This window comes from Centroberyx gerrardi, chromosome 15 (genome assembly GCF_048128805.1).
Source record: "Centroberyx gerrardi isolate f3 chromosome 15, fCenGer3.hap1.cur.20231027, whole genome shotgun sequence".
Lineage (NCBI taxonomy): Eukaryota > Metazoa > Chordata > Actinopteri > Beryciformes > Berycidae > Centroberyx > Centroberyx gerrardi.
The window spans coordinates 6,853,645-6,871,477 of record NC_136011.1 but is presented as its reverse complement, the minus strand read 5'-3'; the positions used below and the strand labels follow the sequence as shown (position 1 = coordinate 6,871,477).

General features: G+C 41.3%; 1 protein-coding gene across 1 annotated transcript in view; it reads left to right on the top strand.

Annotated features, from left to right (window-relative positions):
- The first annotated feature begins 8,782 nt into the window (after positions 1-8,782).
- cfap46 (cilia and flagella associated protein 46) overlaps positions 8,783-17,833 on the top strand; it is a 62,249-nt gene continuing 53,198 nt past the window's right edge. The window contains exons 1-12 of the mRNA XM_078288909.1: positions 8,783-8,831; positions 8,927-9,048; positions 10,813-10,944; positions 11,287-11,351; positions 12,271-12,435; positions 13,680-13,803; positions 13,960-14,051; positions 15,029-15,184; positions 15,387-15,486; positions 15,901-15,999; positions 16,703-16,893; positions 17,523-17,748. Coding sequence (XP_078145035.1) covers positions 8,783-8,831; positions 8,927-9,048; positions 10,813-10,944; positions 11,287-11,351; positions 12,271-12,435; positions 13,680-13,803; positions 13,960-14,051; positions 15,029-15,184; positions 15,387-15,486; positions 15,901-15,999; positions 16,703-16,893; positions 17,523-17,748 — 1,521 coding nt within the window. The remainder of the gene's footprint in view (positions 8,832-8,926; positions 9,049-10,812; positions 10,945-11,286; positions 11,352-12,270; positions 12,436-13,679; positions 13,804-13,959; positions 14,052-15,028; positions 15,185-15,386; positions 15,487-15,900; positions 16,000-16,702; positions 16,894-17,522; positions 17,749-17,833) is intronic.

The following is a 17,833-nucleotide window of genomic DNA, read 5'->3' as shown; positions in this document are numbered from 1 at the left end:
AGACACTGCATATTTGACATATTTTTCAGTTTTTCTTGCTAGGAGATACCTTTTCTTTTCAGCCAGAGCAACTACGCTACGAGCAAACAGCATGTCAGCTAATGCTACAAACAAACAAGAGCTAACAAGCCAAGATATCAACATGCTAATTATTAATAGATAAGTGAACGTGCCAGTAACAAGCAGCCAGAACCATGCTGCAGGCAAACATTATGTCCGCTAGCAGGCTACAAACAAACAAGAGCTAACAATCCAACATATCAACATGCTAAGCAATCAATATAGGCAAGCATGCTAGAGTCAAACAAACACTGGCTCCCATTACTTCTGCATAGCTTCCACTGCTTGATTGTCTGTCTATCTGTGTTAGATGGACTGTCTAGAGTGTCTCCCTGCCTTCCGCCCAATGTATGCTGGGATATAATGTATGCTTTACCCTGAAAAAGAATTCATAGGAAAAGAAAATGAATAATGAAGGTATAGAGAGAGAGAGAGATGAGGGGTCAACCAGCAGGAGTGCAGCATCCCTGGAGCAGTTGTTGTGTGTGTGAGGGGGGTTGGGGGGAGTGTGTATGTGTGTGGGTGGGTGGGTGTTCCTTGCTCAAGGGCACACTGTAGTAGTCAAACAACACGAGAGGCACTCTTCATTGTCTGTGTTCTTAAAAGAGAGATGACAGAGAGGCATGCAAATACAAATGTAACCTACCATCAACTATCCACATAATATAATTGTTTGCAAATGTAAAATAAAATAAATGTCCTTAATTTTTAGTTAAAATAATGAAAATATAAACTAAATTTGAATTAGCATTGAAACATTTGTTACTGTAAATTGTAATGGTCTTTAAGTTTATTTACCAGTTTAGTGAGGCAAGGGTGGAGAACGCAAGCTCACATAAACAACAAGAGGTTGTGCAATAGCATGTCCAGAGATGGTTGGGTACTCGGATGCACCAAAACTCCAGAGTGATCTGACCAAATCTAAGTTTCATTGTGCGGTCCATCCGGAGCTCTGCACATTCCTCTCTCTCTCTCAAAGGGAGCGTCTTTGTTGAGGATTCTGGGTTGAATGGGTCTTGAATCCAGTCATGGTCCTTGATATCAGCCACACATGGGAAATAGCGCTCAGACCTCTCCCTTATGACTGTAGGTGTGCGGCAATTACGGTGTGCAGCCATTCTCTCTGGGGCGCAGCTGATGCCAGTGGGAACATTTCCATAGAGCCATCTTCAAGAGCTTCTTGCCAAAGGCTAAGCTTGACTGTGAACCCACAAATCTTGTCTTTGGAGGTTAGAAGGTTTTCATTCCTGCCTTGAAGCTTGGCGTTTAACCTTTAAATATGTCTGCGATGTAAGCCAGCTTAGTGCACCACCTCTCGTCTGCGGGCTTGTCCGTGTGCGGCACAAGCGCGTTCCATCGAGAATTCCAAAAGCTCTCCATGAACCTGGTAAAGACGGGAGAGGACTGAGATTGCCAATGTACCTCCGTATGCAGGATAAGACTTGGGTGGTCAGCTCCCCTTTCTACGCACAGTGTGGAGAAGAGGCGTGACTTCGGAGGCCATGATGCGTCCTGGTCTAGCACTTCAGCCAACTCGGGGGGCATGGGTTTAGCAACTAAAGCCTCACGGTGGAGAATGCGGCGGTTAGTCTCAATGTTGGGGTTTTGTGCTTTATCTATGAATCCTCTCACTCTCCCTGTCACACATTCCACACCATCTGTGCACAGACTGGAACACATATCCCAGGACAGATTTTTCTCCCAGAAATAGTTATGTTACCCTGAAAATCTCTTCTCCTGTTGTGTATTTCCATTTCTTTGCAGAAACGAAAAGTCCCTTTGATAGATTCACCATTGACATATGTGACGTTTGCCAGACGTTGAGCAGCCCCACATGTTGCTCACTTTGGAGTTTCTCCGTCACACTTCCCTGTATGTCAGCTGACATGTCATCCATTCTTCTCTTGATGGTATTGTCAGATGAAGGAACTTTCGAAATCTCCTTCACAGCCTTGGCGCCAAGCATCACACCTACAATTTTCTGACATGCAGGTAGGATGAGTGTCTCGGCTACTTTGTGGGGCTTCTTCTGCTTTGCAATATGCTCCGCTAATACGTGGCTCGCCTTCAGCGCTTTATCAGACACATTCACACAGTCCATCATATGGTCTTACTGCCTCGGTTTTGATCCCTCACTCTTTTGAAGAAGGCCAAGTCTCTTTCCTAATGGAAGGGATGTTTAGTTTCCGAGTGCCTCTTCAGTTGACTTGGCACCATGTTAGCATAAGCCAACTTTTCCTAGCAGATGACGCACTAGAGGGCAGTTGTCATCCCATGACATGAAGTCAAAAGCAAGGTCATTTTTATGATACTGTCTATTGACCATTTTTGCCCTCTTTGATTGTGGTGGCTGGAAGTGGCCTACTGCACAAGAGAAAGCAATCCATATAGATTTTCTTTATTTTTTTCGTAGCCTATGCTGACTGTCACTAGCTAGGTACTGTAAACTAGTTGCATCATCTGATGTGCAGCGCATTAGCGCAATAATAACATTTTTTGTTTGGCACACATGACACATACCAAACAAAACTAGCGATATATGAACTCAACATCTGAACCTGGGCCTCCAGGACATTTTCCCAGTTTCCCGGTCACTAAACCAGGTTTGGGAAAGTGTGATGTGCAGAGGCTATTTGCTATGAGCAGTAAATGCATGAGCTACATTTATGTCATTGAGCATGCATGATAGTCCCCTGGGTGAAGTGACTCAAAGTGCTATTTGGTCTATGAATATAAGATGGTTTATGTGCAGGTCAAGCTGTACTAAAGAACTGTCAGGTTCAAGAAGAGGTAAAGTGGGATGTAAAAGTGCAACCAGCGGATACCCATCTCTGTGTCTAAGTGGTTTTTTGATGCTTGTCAACGGGGGGCTAGAGTGTGTCTAATCACAACTGACAGTATGCATCCACGCTGAGACGGTGGGTTTGAACTGGAGAGGTTCGAACCTCTTAACGAGAAGATCAATCAACCTGGCTTATCCCCAGCAATCTAAGTGGAATAAAATACATCCCGCAAACGAAAGACTCATTTATCTTCCATGCACTTGACTGCACAACTGATTAATAAGTTCTCAATGGATCCTCAACCTCCATCAGATACATTAGGGCTTTTTAATCATAGGCTGTTGAGCAATTAAAGTGAAAATTACACAGATTCTAAAACAGTCTCATGGTGATTTAAGTAAGTCAGCAAAGACCTTGGCCTATAGTTTTTTTCACTTGCAGTGATGGTTGTTAGATAATCTGATTCCATGAGCAATACACTATTCAATATGTAGGCTATGTTGCCTATGTTCTTAGATACAAAGCACAATAATCTCTTTAAAGCTATTCAACATTCATTTATCATTCTACCCTGGCTATAGCCTTGATATACAGTACATACAGTAGATGCATTCAGCTTACGTACACTGAATCTACCTCAAAATGAGACTTGCAGCATATGTAAAACATATGGAGCAATAAGAAACACAGGCAGCTTTAGTGTAACGCTCTACTTCGTTCAGCTTTGTCAAAATGACTAATCTCTATGGAGTGCAACCAAATCAGCAAATACATGCTGTGAGGGATTGGGCATCGTTTCAGTTATTGCTGAGCATGCGGCCAGGGTGCCATCAAATCCAATCCCCACTCTGAAGGATGTTTAAACAAATCAGTGACATCTGTCATCTCCAATAAGACCATGAGCAGTGAGTCAATGCTCTCATCAGCCATTTGAACACATGCTTGTGTAGATAAGAGACTGTGGCTCTGACAGTCCAGCTCTGACAGACCAGATCAATTTCAAAAGCTGAACTCTTTAAGCTAGCAGATTGGGAAACCAAGTCATCCTTAAAGTGTGTATTGCGCCCTCAAAATAGGACACTTGGTGTACAGTACAGATAAATTGCCGGGTGCGAACTTTAAGCAGATGCCACAGTAACCAACTCAACACTACAGGGTGGGATTACAAAAATCTCTAGGAAACCAAAAGTCCAAGCAAAGAACCTGAAAATAGTATATTGCTCATAATGAGTCAGCAAACTGATGGGGGGAGGGTGTTTTTCGCTGAGGCTGCCAGATGAGGTGTAACAGATGCTCGCAAACGCACCAACACCATGATTCACACCATTAATTGCCCTTAATAGAATAGCACATTCTTACAGGGAATTGAATTTGAATATATAACGATGCACAAACAAAAAGAGACGTAGTTTGCCACGATGTTGTTTGGACGGACTCTAATGATTTCATGGTAATAAGCAAGTGGAAATGATTTATTGCCTGAAAGGGTTTGAAATAGGCGCTTGTTAAGTGCCTCGAATTTAAACCTAGGCTCATTGGCCAATCAATGGCTGTGGAGTTGTTACTGTATGTGCTTTCAGATGAGGGGGCTTTGGTTGTAGAGAAACTAATTAGAAGCGGCTCCACTGCAGCCCTCAGAGACACGATCCTCATGTGGCCTTTCACAGGAAAATCCACAGTGAATTACTGAACTGCATTCTTTCAAAGCACTAACACTGACATCTATTTGAAATCCCATGCTGAGTGAGTTAGATCCTGAATGTAGGTGGTCCTGCTGATTATGCAGACAAATCATTTGTTGGTTATCACTGTGTGCGTGTGTGTGTGCACCTGTATATGTGTTTCCTGCTGTGAGGCAGGCTAATGCATACTGATAGAGATAATATTTTCTATTTACCTCAATTCAGACCAGTGTAAATCTTTTTCACTAGATGTACATCATTTTAATCAGCCCATCAAATGTCTGATATGTCTGAATACCATGAATTCAAATATTTTCAACAGGCTTGCCTTACATAAGCACTTTGTAACTTTGTTTTGAAAAATGCTATAAATAAAGATTATTATTACATACATCACAAGTTATTTATAAATATAATATACACAAATAAATATAAATTATAAATAAGCCTGTTTCAGTGTATTGCCCTCTATACAGCGCACACTGTCATCTTTGTTAGTGTCAGAGATTGAAGCGTTTCCTAAACATATGGATATAGAAATCGGCTGTTTGCCTTTTCAATCATAGATAAAGTATATTGCATCTGAGTCTAAAGCATGAGCCTTTGTATCTGTGTCTGTGTATTAAACTCTAATGGGACTTGCATGTGAGGACAGGCACAGCTAGTCCTGTGCAGGCCAATATGATCACCGTTTGGCTGCTGCCATTCGTGTGTATGTGGGCACCACATGTGCAACCAAAAGTTGTACTGCATAATGTTCAATTATTAATAGCAATTTGTGAGTCAATCAATAATTGATTTGATCTTGCTGATTTAACATCTCGAGGATGTGCTGGCATTGTGGGAATTTTCAGAGATGCTGAAAGTTATCCCATCAGGGGGCCAGATAATGCAATAGAATCTACTCCACTCAATGGCTTTGATCCATTATGGATGAGAGGTGAATTGGTATGTGATAGTGAGGGCACAGAGCAGCTCGGAATCCCCGGTCCCCATTGGGCACACTACCTGAGTTGAAGTGTGTTCTAAGCCACTGCTGCACACAACCCACGTTCAACTTAAAAAAAATACAGAAATCTTTGAGGATTAAGGCAAAGACACTGAGCCAAATTCAGCTGAAAATTCAATCTATGTAGGTAATTGATTCATCGCACAACACACAGGCCTAGTCTGGGTTCATGTGTTTACAAAGATAAGAGATTGCTGAATAAAATATAGAGGTTAGTGTTTGTTTAAAATCATATCGTGTGATGGAACCAAATATATAGAAATATATATAATATATTATATATATAATAATATAGAAATAGAAAATCCAATAAATTCCTGTGATGCCCAAATACTGCATCTGCTCTCTGTAGGGCTAATTATTGATTAATGGTAGAAATGCCTCAAACAATCATTATTGCAACTTCAAAGCTTTCAACTTTGTGAAAGTTGCCAGGTTGAACTTATTTTACCTGGTCACTGGATGAAAAAGTTTGGCCTGTGGGATGGGATGTCTCCATCCAGCACAGTGTGAGATATCAAGCAGCCGCTGCAAACCAGGATGCTGTAAGGATTAGCAGCCTTCTCTCAATTACTAGATTCGGTCTCATTATAACTTCTATGTTCTGGAATAAAAAATAAAGAACAAATCTTTTTGACTCCTCTGAATGCATTTATACAATAATCCCGCTGGTGTGAGGTGCAGCATCATCAGCCTTTTGGGTTATCCATCTATTCATGTCTGGAAAACGCTTGGGTGATTAATGTGATTTCGCTGCTGCTGGTGCATTGTTTATCTTTGTTTTCCACCTTGGAGTGCATCAATGCCGTTGAAAAGATTGTGTCATATAGATTATCTCCTCATCAGATATGGCTAGGATCTGTCCATTGGTACAAAGATAACTCACCGACACAGCACATGCTTCATCAATGCCATTACAATTTTCTTTTTCATTTAGCAAGAGACCATGAACCAAACATGCCACTCTTCAGCAGAATAGTATTTTTGACGGGGTGTAAACAGAAACTGAATGGAACGCAAATCTGGCATTGAGCCCTAGCTGGAGCCTAACATCCATTCATTGGATTGAACTTCAACTCACTCTTTAATCCATTTAATTAAATCCCTAAAACAGAGTCCAGACATGTTATTCATATAATCATGGACAGTTAAGTCTTTTTTTGTTAATGTGGGCCATTCCTGGAGTTGCTCCAGTGATAGTGAATGGAAGTCAGACGTTGTGGACAGAGTGACAATGCCCTGGATGTGTTTCCCTGGGATACGGGCACATTTTCTGGTTAATAGCTATTAGTGCTTCTATTAAATAAAGCTCATTTGGGTATAAAAGCTCCAATAAGTCTCCATTGTCATTGTCAGCTCTAGGTTTTGTCTCTTGATGACATCACACATTGGAGCCTTGTTTCTCTTGTTTCTAGCTTTTTGTAGGGTTGTTCATGTTGGCACATACTGATTGAACTTTATATACTATAGTAATATTATATATAAATTGTATTTAGTATGGATTTTGCCCTGAGGGCTAAAGTAAGGATTCCTGTAGACGATATACCACTGCAGGTCTACTGCTATAATATGACAGCAGTAACAAAAACAACAACCAAATTCTGCCCAGATTGCTGAAGTCCCAGTTATGATGGGTTATGATAATTACTTGTTTCATGCTCACAAGAAATTCTTCAAAAACAGTATATGAGTAGAGCTGACATTTATATGACCAAAGTCTGAATTTTTGCTGGAAGCATCATCCATTGAGACAAATGTGTCAAACACAAGGCCCATGGGCCCAATCTGTCCCACTAGTGTAGGGATTTTTCTCTACCCATTATCTCTCTGCACCTCAAATGTCAAAATGTCAATACAAATGAATTTCTCGGTCTGTTACCCACCAACCAACACACAGTAAACCCCCAACTCACTCACATCTGTGAGCAAACACACACGACATTCACCACCCCAGTACACAGCTGGTGGCCCACCAGTGAGCCAAAAGAGGCATACTTAGTGGCCCATTGGATGCTTGCTCATGGACGTGCCAGTAGTCTCCTGGTGGTGAATATATTTCAACAAAACATCTAGTGCAATTGGCTTTGATGTGTCTTTGAAAATACAGAAGAACACAATTAACATTAACATTAAACAGTGAAAAAGTATTAAATGGGTCAAGTGAGGTTAGGTTATAAATAATTATAAATCCATTACTATTGAAGGCCATTCCAAATGTGAGTATTTCTAGATACTGTTAAGGAGATGATGGAGTCTTAACATATGAGCTGAGTGCTGGAGACTTGATTGGGAAAATGCCTGAGGGCCACTGATGAACTAATAACTGTATGCTACTTTGAAATAGTGGCAGGTAACATGATTCTATGAATAAAAACACGAATTAGTTACTCGAGCCCATTAGAGTTGTAGCCACAGTATTCGCCTTGCCTCTCTACTTTGTTCCATCAGCAGTGGTATTTGGTGTGGCCAAGCAAAATATAACTGCACACTGACTGGCCTGATTTCTAATGATACACTTTGAAGTTAAGAAGCATTTGGGAACACAAGCATGTTAACTGGGAAAGGTGTTATTGTGTTGCGTGAGAGAGAGCGAGAGAGAGAGAGAGAGAGAGAGAGAGAGAGAGAGAGAGAGAGAGAGAGAGAGAGAGAGCGTGTGTGTGTGTGAGAGAGAGAGAGAGAGAGAGAGAGAAAGAGAGAGAGAGAGAGACTTTCAGCTGTTTGAAAAAAAAACCTCTAGCAGCGAATAGTACGTTGAGTAACATTATTCATATGAAGATGAGCATATTAAAAGACTACCGGTAACTATGCCCCATGAGGCTGCACAAAATGTAACTCCTTCCCCGGTTGCAACGAAAGAAAATCAAGCACTTTTGAACTTTTGCGCTTACCGTAGTTCAATAGCAGTGTCCCGTTGCTTGGTTACACTCCTCCGACTACAAACAGCTCCCGTCCCGTCCTGGTTGCAATTCTATCTTGAGGCGAATTTGACGTTTCTAACATTTCTGTTGCAGCTAACGTTTGTGGTTCGATAAAGTAGCTTTCGCATAGTATAGTTAATGTTATCTTGACTACTGACTTAAACGAGCTGACGTAGCCAATGTTTCCCGAAACGGTTTCACAATTTAACAATTGTATACACCTGTGTAAAGTTAGAAAGGCAGCGACAACAGCTAGCTTACAGTACTGCTTGAGCTAACACAAGCGCACGTCAACGTTAGCTAACGTTAAGTGTCCAAATCTCACCTGACATGGATCTTGATATTCGCCAGTGTCTAACCAAGGCAAAGGAGCAAAAAGGTTTGCCATGCTTTACTTTCGGGGGCAATTAACACAAACGTTAAGCAAGTTTGAAGTTATCCCTTCCTCACGAGACTTTGACTTACTTTTTGTAGACACCGCTGCTCTGCGGACAGCCTACAACCTGATAAGAGAGGCGACAGCAGCTGGAACAAGCAGACAAACCCCATGCTTTGCCCGAGAGTTGTACGTCCTGTGTGCGGAGGAAGCTCTACAGGTGAGAAGGACGCGGGGCATAGACGGCTCAATGTAATAATGTTTATTTCAACTTGGCTGACAAATATACCACCAGTATGTACTTAATGAGCCAGTAGTCATTATTTTGATCTGATTGCGAAGTTAAGCAAACATCAGTCACAAGCACAACATGAATACATGAATAAATATGTGAAGTGGAGTTTCCAGTGTCTATGCCAGGCTGGATTAATGATGTTTACCAAAGCCTACCCTTAATACTAGGCCAATGGAGAGGAGATAATGAAATTGCTACAAATCCAATAAATGCTCCTCTAAATGCTACACATACAAAGTCATTTGATCTTACATAACCACGATTAGGCCTACATTGCATAAACAGGCACACCCACAATGGGGATCTGATGCTGAAATCCTCTCAATGAAAGGTTGGCATGAAAGGAGACATGCTCTGAACATGCCTGCAACCTTTCTCTCTTAGTGCAGCGAAGAAAATTTTCATGTTGTGAATGGTTCCTGGAGCTGGCATGTAAGACACGATGCTTCGAGCAACCTCCTAGAATGAGAGATTAGCATCCGACTGCGGAGAACGTAGAGCCCAAGCCTGTTTGTGAATGCCTGCTACAGTAAAGGCATGCAATACAATCTTATTCTATGAAGGCGTCTGAATTAGTGGTGCAGGGATTGAAAGGGCTCCCGCATGGGTACACAGTATGCAGCCATCATACACTCGTTTGATTGTGGATCTAGGCTGTGCCTGAGACTGATATCATTAGCATGTAGAGAGGTTATATTTGGTTGTGCCGAATAAGGCAGGACTTTGCCTAGACCCTTTTGGGGTTGTTCCACTTAAAGACAATGCCTTGTTTTGTTCGACTGATGATAGCCTTAGGCGACAGTATCCACAGCGATTTGATATCAATGAAGCATGGAAATAAAACCTCTGCAGGACCCCTCTCCTAGCAAAGTCTGATCACAGATTTCATTATGCCACTGGTATTGTACAGTAGCTGTAGTTACATCTAACTATTCTGCCAATAGGGGACAGTAATGAATATTCACTAATACAGACTGAACTGTCCTAGGGCAAGGGAAAAACATATTTGAATAATGAAACACAGTGGTATTCTATAAGGTGATTTGGGGGTTCTTTCCCTTCATGTAACAGAATGAGGGCTTCAGTGAAAATGCAGCTTCATTCTTTTACTCGCATGAAGGCTCATGCTCAAGTGAATACTGAACAATTACCCCAATAGGACTAAATCATGTTCGTCTTCTTTTCTACAGAGAAACCTTGGTATTATAAAACCTGTTGCATAACCACATTTCCTCTGACTCAGTAATCCCCAATTCATTATTATTCACTTTTAATAACTTTATGATCTGTCAACATGAGAATAAAAAAGGAAGTACTTTATGTTAACATAGCAGTATGATATCCCACAAATGAAAACTACTCTATGTGACCTTAGCTGACATTTAACAGAATAAAGTATATGACACAGTATTGGCTTTCTCATGGGCAACAGCCTATACAATGAAGACAATTTTAAAACATTTTAGAATATGCAAATATTTCAAGGTCAAAGTTTAACTGATGGGAATTGTGACCAAACAAGGAAGCAAATGCATCAGAAATACATTAAGCCATCTCCAAACAGTTTTAATAATGCATCGAACAGAAAAATGGTGGTGACATGTGAAGCTAAATACAATATGTTTGAGAGTATGGTTTAAATATTTATTTTGTTTATGGCATTTGTGTTTCTGTGTTGCTCTGTTCCAGCTGGGTTGTTTGGAGATCAGCAAAGCGTGTCTAAAGATGTACTTTGAAGGGAAACCGCCAGCTAATCAATTCTTGTGTCGAGCCTACCTCTGTCTGGGCCAGCTGAAGTCTCCGTTGGCCACTGGGAGTGTGGTAAGGACAGTAAATTGGACACAGCTCCTCAAGGAGTTGTGTGTGTGTGTGTGCGTGCGTGTCAATGCTGTACACACACAGACAATTACTGTAGTGATATCCTTATTTGCACTTAAAATGGAGCGATTGCCCCAGCTTTACAAACAAGCACCACTGGTTTCACTTTTTGTAGCAAAATGTGATTCTGCCTGCAAGGCACAAAGCCCTTTGTTGTTCCACCATTTAGTGAAGGCTAAAGATTGTCTTGATTATTTATTAAATAGTGGCCTAGATTGCACAATATGTTTGTCTTATGACGTGACACATGTTCTCCCTTCTCTTTTTGCATTATTTCAATTTCAGGAAGACTTTGAAAAGGCTGTGCTGTATTTTCTGAAAGCAATTGAGATATCAAAGGACAAACCAAGGTATGCCACCTGTCGGAAGTTCGCTTGGCTTTTTTCTTAAAGTGGCAGGGAAGTTGAATAATTTATGATGTGTATATCATCTCTCATATTGTCTGGCAGAAAGCACTATAGTGCTATAGCGTGCCTGTACAAAGGCATCACAAAAGGGAAATAACCGAATAAGGAGGAGGGAATGTCTTTTTCGGAGCTATGGTAGGTTATTGGGGTTCAATCTGGTGCAGAGAGATATTCTGGGATTTGAAAGGTATGATCTGCTGAGAACGTAGTTGAAATATGACTAAGTTCTGATCCCTCACACCTCGCCCCCACCCCTTGTTCACAAATGGATGATGTTCAACATGTCTTCTTCTAAATTTTAACAACTAAGTATGGCTGAGCAGGGTGAAAAGGGCAATAAATAGAGATGTAATAGACAGCCTCAAACAGAAGTTCCCTTGTTGCTTTCACTGTAGGATGTTTGGCGATACAGGCTTAGGTGTTGCAACCAATCAGCACTGAATCCATTGGTTAATGAACTCATAACCTGTCAGTAAACGGGCTGGGCGAACCATCCCAATTAACACCAAAGGGAATACATATCTAATACAACCAGCCCAGACTAATACATAACACACTCTCTGGTGAATAAATTAGCAACACTCAAACAGACTGTTCACTCCATTTTCTCTAGAACAGTGCCTGGAATTCATGAATTACTTTTATTTCAAATAGAAATGCACTGTACAGCTTATCCTCCCATGGCACATTGGACGATGATTAATGCACACTCATTTGCAATTCATAGAGTTTTTTCCCGTACAAAGTTGACACTTGGTCTGAATTGAGATGTACTAAGAGATCAAATAGCTTGCATGTGCAGCCATGTGAATAATTCATTGTTCTCTGTTTGCTTCTCCCTCATCTGGTTTGTTTTTAACAGATACCACTTTGTGGTGTTCAACGCCTCGGTGCTGTACTTCCAGACGGTGCGTCCTCTCCTGCAGCCGGGGCGGTGCCTCCACCTGGTTCCCTCCCTCAGGCAGGTGGTCCGAGGTCTGGAGGAGGTGGCGGAGCGGGACCACAGCTGGAGGGCTGAACTCATGATGCAAGTGCCACTGCAGTGCTCCCCGACTCCTCATTCACTAACGAGTACAGATTCTATACAGTCTCACGGTGCATTCACGGGGATGATGTACAGGCCTAATTAATTAGCAGCTATTTTGGATGTGATCTGAGCTCCCTAGTTAATTGGCTGCCATAATCTCTTCTATGGAGAATGTGTTCTATGGCTACTCGGCTTGTTTATCAGTATTAGCAATGGAAGCATTAGCAAACACATCTTACTGTATGACATATTATACAGCTCATACAACAATGTGCTTTATTATAAAATGCCAGATTATGGATTGCCTTATAATTATTTTTTTTTAGCATTTTCTCATGTTCCCCTCAAACAATGAGGGGAAAATGAGAAAATGCTAAAAAAAAATTCTCAGATTGCCTCATGTCCACTGCTACGCGTACAACTGCTGTACTGCTGTATCTATTTTGCACATCCATGTTAATGCATCCTTACAATGCTGCTGTCTTGCACATCCATTTTCACCCACTTCTCCCTAATATGTCTGAATATTGGAATTTTCTGAGTATGTTTGTATAACCTTTTTTCTATATTCTTATTTATATATTAGTCTTTTCTGATGTATCACATCACTACTTGCTGCTGCAACAGCACAGCAATTCCCGCAAAGGGATCATTAAAGTTTAATCTAATCTAATCCAATAAAAAGATTTAGCTATACAGTATATGACTCTTTACATCGCTGTATAGCAGCAGTCCAGGCAAACAAATCAATGAACACAGATGTGCTCCATCATTTGACTTCATGTCAATTTCTTTTGCATATGACAAGAGAATTAGGGGATTTGTGTGAAAATGTGCAGCTATGATGGGAAGATTTACAGTTGAAGCTACATTTCCACAGTAATACAACTTTCACTACCTTTTATTAATTAGATAGTGCTCAATGAAGAACAAATAGGATTTGTAGAAAAAGTTTTTTTTTTTACCACACCATGATAAAGTTTGATAGTGCAAAGGCATAGAGTAGTGGAGTGTCTTGCCCCCAACTGACTGACATGAATTTGCCTTTTGAAAACCATGGTGCTGTGGAGACTGCTGTGGTAAAACTCAGACACATCATGACCAATGTCCAAATGTTGTGGAACAGCTGAATAACCCTTGGCTGTTGTACCGCACGGATCAGGAAGTTGCATCTCTAAGTTTGCAAGACTCCATTCCTCTCTGTCAGTCAAATTTCATTTCTCATCTGCTCTCTGTCTGTTCAGGCACTTGGTTGAATGCCTTGTGGACTCAGGGAAAATGGAAGATGCTCGCAGTTTTGCCAAAGTTACAGCAGAATTCATCGAGACGCACACCCCTCATCTTTATCCAAAAATCTTTACCCTACTGGTAAACAGTCTGCCTTTATTATACACTAAAATGTGCTTAAATATCTATGTCAGTGTTCAGAAAATACAGAGAGAGCTACAAACACTGTGGAGTAACATTTCTTTTTCGGAATTTACATAAGACCTATTAACACTAGCGTTACTCTTCTCTCCATAGATACAACACAAGCTGTCAGAGAGTGGCCTGCTTAAGATGACCGAGCAGAGTGCCGTCTTAGCAGTTATTTACAAAATGCAGGAACTTAAAAAGTAAGGCATTTTTCCTTGTCATATTCAAATAAAGGTTTACTTATTCATTTTGGATGCTGTTTTATTGCTCTCAAATTGCTGCATGATTTGGTTTGCAGAAAGCATTGCTTTTTTCTACTGCTGTGATGAAGGCCCATCCATCTATCTGCAGCTCTTATAAACAAGTTTTAGCTGTTTCTTAAAGCAGTCCTAGGGGAGAAGGTCTTGGTCCACTTTGATAATGTCTGCTTTGAAAAAGCATTTGAAGAATTTGTTGGAGGCACAATTGTTTTAAAATGTTGTTTGAAAGAATATGCTTTGATGTACTGCATGTTTGCCCCTTGCCTGAATGCTTCCTTCCAAAACTGGGGCCAAATTGAGTTAACAAGGTCATGATTTGTGCTACATAATGAGCATTCAGGCGTGCACGATGCTTTTTGAAGTCTACCATGCTCTAATTGTAACCCGTGATATGTATTTTTGCTATTTGCCATATTGTCCTAGGCTGTAGGATTTACTGTGGGCTGTTGTTGCTTTCTTGATCCTAAAGCTTTTATTCCCTAAGCTGACTTGGACCCTCTGTAACCACTAAACCTGGGTCACTGGGCCAGTGATCCACTGGCTCTCAGCTAAGCCTATGGCATCCCGCAGCGGGCGAGTTTATCAGGCTGCCCGGGCGCATTACCAGTTTAGCGTGGCTTGTGGTGTTGCAGAGAGTCGGACAACCCCCACAAACCCAGCCCCCACCCCCTTTCCCCAGGCGTGTACTCGACGTGTCAGATTTCCTTATGGCTCTCCAGCTCAGCTATAAGCATAGACAGCATGACTCACTCAGACCCCACCATCGTCAGCATCACATAGGTTATTTTGCCTGAGGTTTATGCACTCTTTGGTATGTGTATGTTAGAGGGGGCATGAAAGTATATATGCATGTATCTGCTTGTGTGCAGATTGTGTTCATATGCATGTACGTCGACACTTACTCTTGTTGTCAGTAGCAAGATAGAAGAAAGGAAGCAGGGTGAGCTGAAGAAGGAGGATGCTGCCAAGCTTAAGGAGATTTTCCATCTCCTGGTGGATTGTACCGCAGGACCCGCTGCGCCCCCGACCTCCAGCCCTCATCAGAGCCCAACACCCATCCCTCCAGCTGACAGGTCTGTGACCCAAGCTGTGCTGATCAAATCTCCTCTCCAACAAGCTTCCCCTTGTTGCTCCCTCTCCTCTTCCTGCAAATGCATCTTCACCTCCCACTACAATAACACCACACATGGATATCCCATGGGGTAGCACATGGCTCAGATTACTGTATTGAAGTGTTGTGAACTGTATAAACTATGTTTTATCTTGGTTTTGCAGAGTCGCCTTCCTCCTGGAGTTGGCTCTGCTGGCCTTGCAAATGAAGCATCAGGAAGTGGCTGCTGACTGTTTGAAAGAGCTAAAGTTGGCAAGAGAAGCCGTGAGTGACCGATATTCGCTCAACACTTCATGCATTAGTATGGAGCCATGCTCTAAAACTGTACATATTATTAAAACATGCAAATATATGCATGGAATTTGACACCCACTCTCAATGGGGCACTTGACAAGAGATGAGAATACTTAGCTGAGCTTATGCCCAAGAGGTCCCTGCATTTTTTTGATTACTCTCAGCAGTGTGAAATATATATGGAAAGGTGCACATTTCTGAATCAGACTTTTGCTCTACTCTATGCTCTCATTCACATACTGTATTGGGTGGCATGATTAGATAAAAAACAACATTTATACAAGACTTTTTTGACATAAAATATGAAATGGAAATGTGCCATCTGCTCTTCCAGGCACTGCTGAACCCTGTTTCCTGAATTCACGTCTGTGTTTGTCTTTTTAGACTGTTGGCCAATGCATAATAATGGAGTGTGTCCAATGTGAACTCAGCCTCCTGAAGAAAGAAGGGAAGATGAATGACTATTCCAAAGCCTGCGTGGAGGTGCTTTATCATGTGCATGAATTATCCTCAATGTGTCTAGCTCCAGAGCATGTTAATGCATGCAATGGACTCACTTTATTTCATTGGCTTAATCCTATGTGGTATACAGTAGGGTTAGGCCAATATATCGGTTTGATGATTATTTTTTTTATTATATATCGCCATTTAATATTATATTACAATCAGTGTCATCCACCTCTGATATGATGGAAGATCCTCCCTCAACAGCTATATAAAAATAGTATGTAAAACCTGCAATGAAATTTTATTTCATTCGCACATTTTATTAAATTGTTCAACAATGTTTTTTGTAAATTATTTCTTCATTTAAAAGCAGCAATGCTTCCCCTTCCGTTGAAAATAAGTGCGGTGGGTCACACTGCCTTAAGGAGCTGCTAATCCACCTAAAACAACTTCATTAGTCTTAAGTTTCAGTGAAGAATTTTAGTGTCTAATCATTGTCTAAATTTCAGGTTTCAGGGATTTTTCTACCTAACAAGAATAAACTTCCTGGGGGAAAACACTGAATCATTTAATACCAAATACATTTTTGATATGAAAATGGTCAAATTTGAAGAGAGGCAAAAAATCAGCGGTATCAGCCTTGAAAATCAGTCGAACCCTACAGCCCATCTGATAGAGATGTTGAATACTCTATCATTACTGCAGGAGAGATTCCCAATCTGTAGTTGTTATCCCACAGGCCCGGTTGAAGGAGATAGGCAAGCTGGATCGGTGGCTCCAGAGTGCAGTGAGAGAGGGGGACCCTCGGGCCATGCAGGCGGTGTGTGCTACCCAGTGGAGCTTCTGCCTGCCCCTCCTGCAGCACAACCTCAGGAGACGCATCAAGGCACCACTGCTCAGGGTGGCCCAAGTACTGGAAGACACACAAAGGTTTCCTTCAAATTGATCATGATACACTGATCTGTGTGTGTGTATGTGTTAGGGTCTTTTAGATATTGTTGGATCTGTATTTTATGATTATGGACTGTATATAATCAACTTAGTTAAAAAAAAATGGCCCAGCAAGCATTTTATGGATGGCAACATGCAGGAGGTGCCAAGTTCAACGTCAAACAAAACGAGCACTAAAGTTTCACATGATATTATGGCACAGTAAAAAATTATATCAACATCTATTCCACATCTAAATATTTGCTTGGTGTGTTATATAAGAATTTTTAAGATGGTTCCATTTAAGCTGCAAAAAAAAACCTTTACAACAATCCAATATATTTCTGTGTTTTACAGTTGGGTCTAGAAAATGCTATTATAATGATTTATGCTAAGAAACAATAACTTTTATTGGTCAAAGAACTTTCAATGTAGCCCTTTGTCGCAATTACTGAGAGACAAATTTGAGATATTTTTCAGGGCGATAAATAGATATATTTAGTTTTTCCTCCCAATTATCAGCTGTGGTATCAGACCTAAAACCCCTGGTGTTTGGGCCCTCGTGTGTGTGCTGATGTTTGTGTTTCCACTGCTTCCATAATATATTGATTTGTGCATTGTTTGCACAGCATGTTGTTGGAGACGCGCTGTCAGGCCCACTCAGAGCTGGCAGTGATTGAAGAGGAGGAGGGGCGCCTGGAGGCTTCTCTGACACACCTTGAGAAAGCCATGCTGCTGGATCAGGGGACGCACCGAGAACGCCTGTCCTCAGCTCTCCACCTCCTGCAGCTCAGAGGGACCGTCTACCAAACCCCCGCCAGGACCGAGGATAAGGCTGCTATGCTTTTGCAACAGGTTGTCTGCCCTTCTTTTGTCAGACGTTTTAACATTACAAAATGTAAGGGATCTTTAAAGCTGCACTAGGCAAGAGTGTTATGTA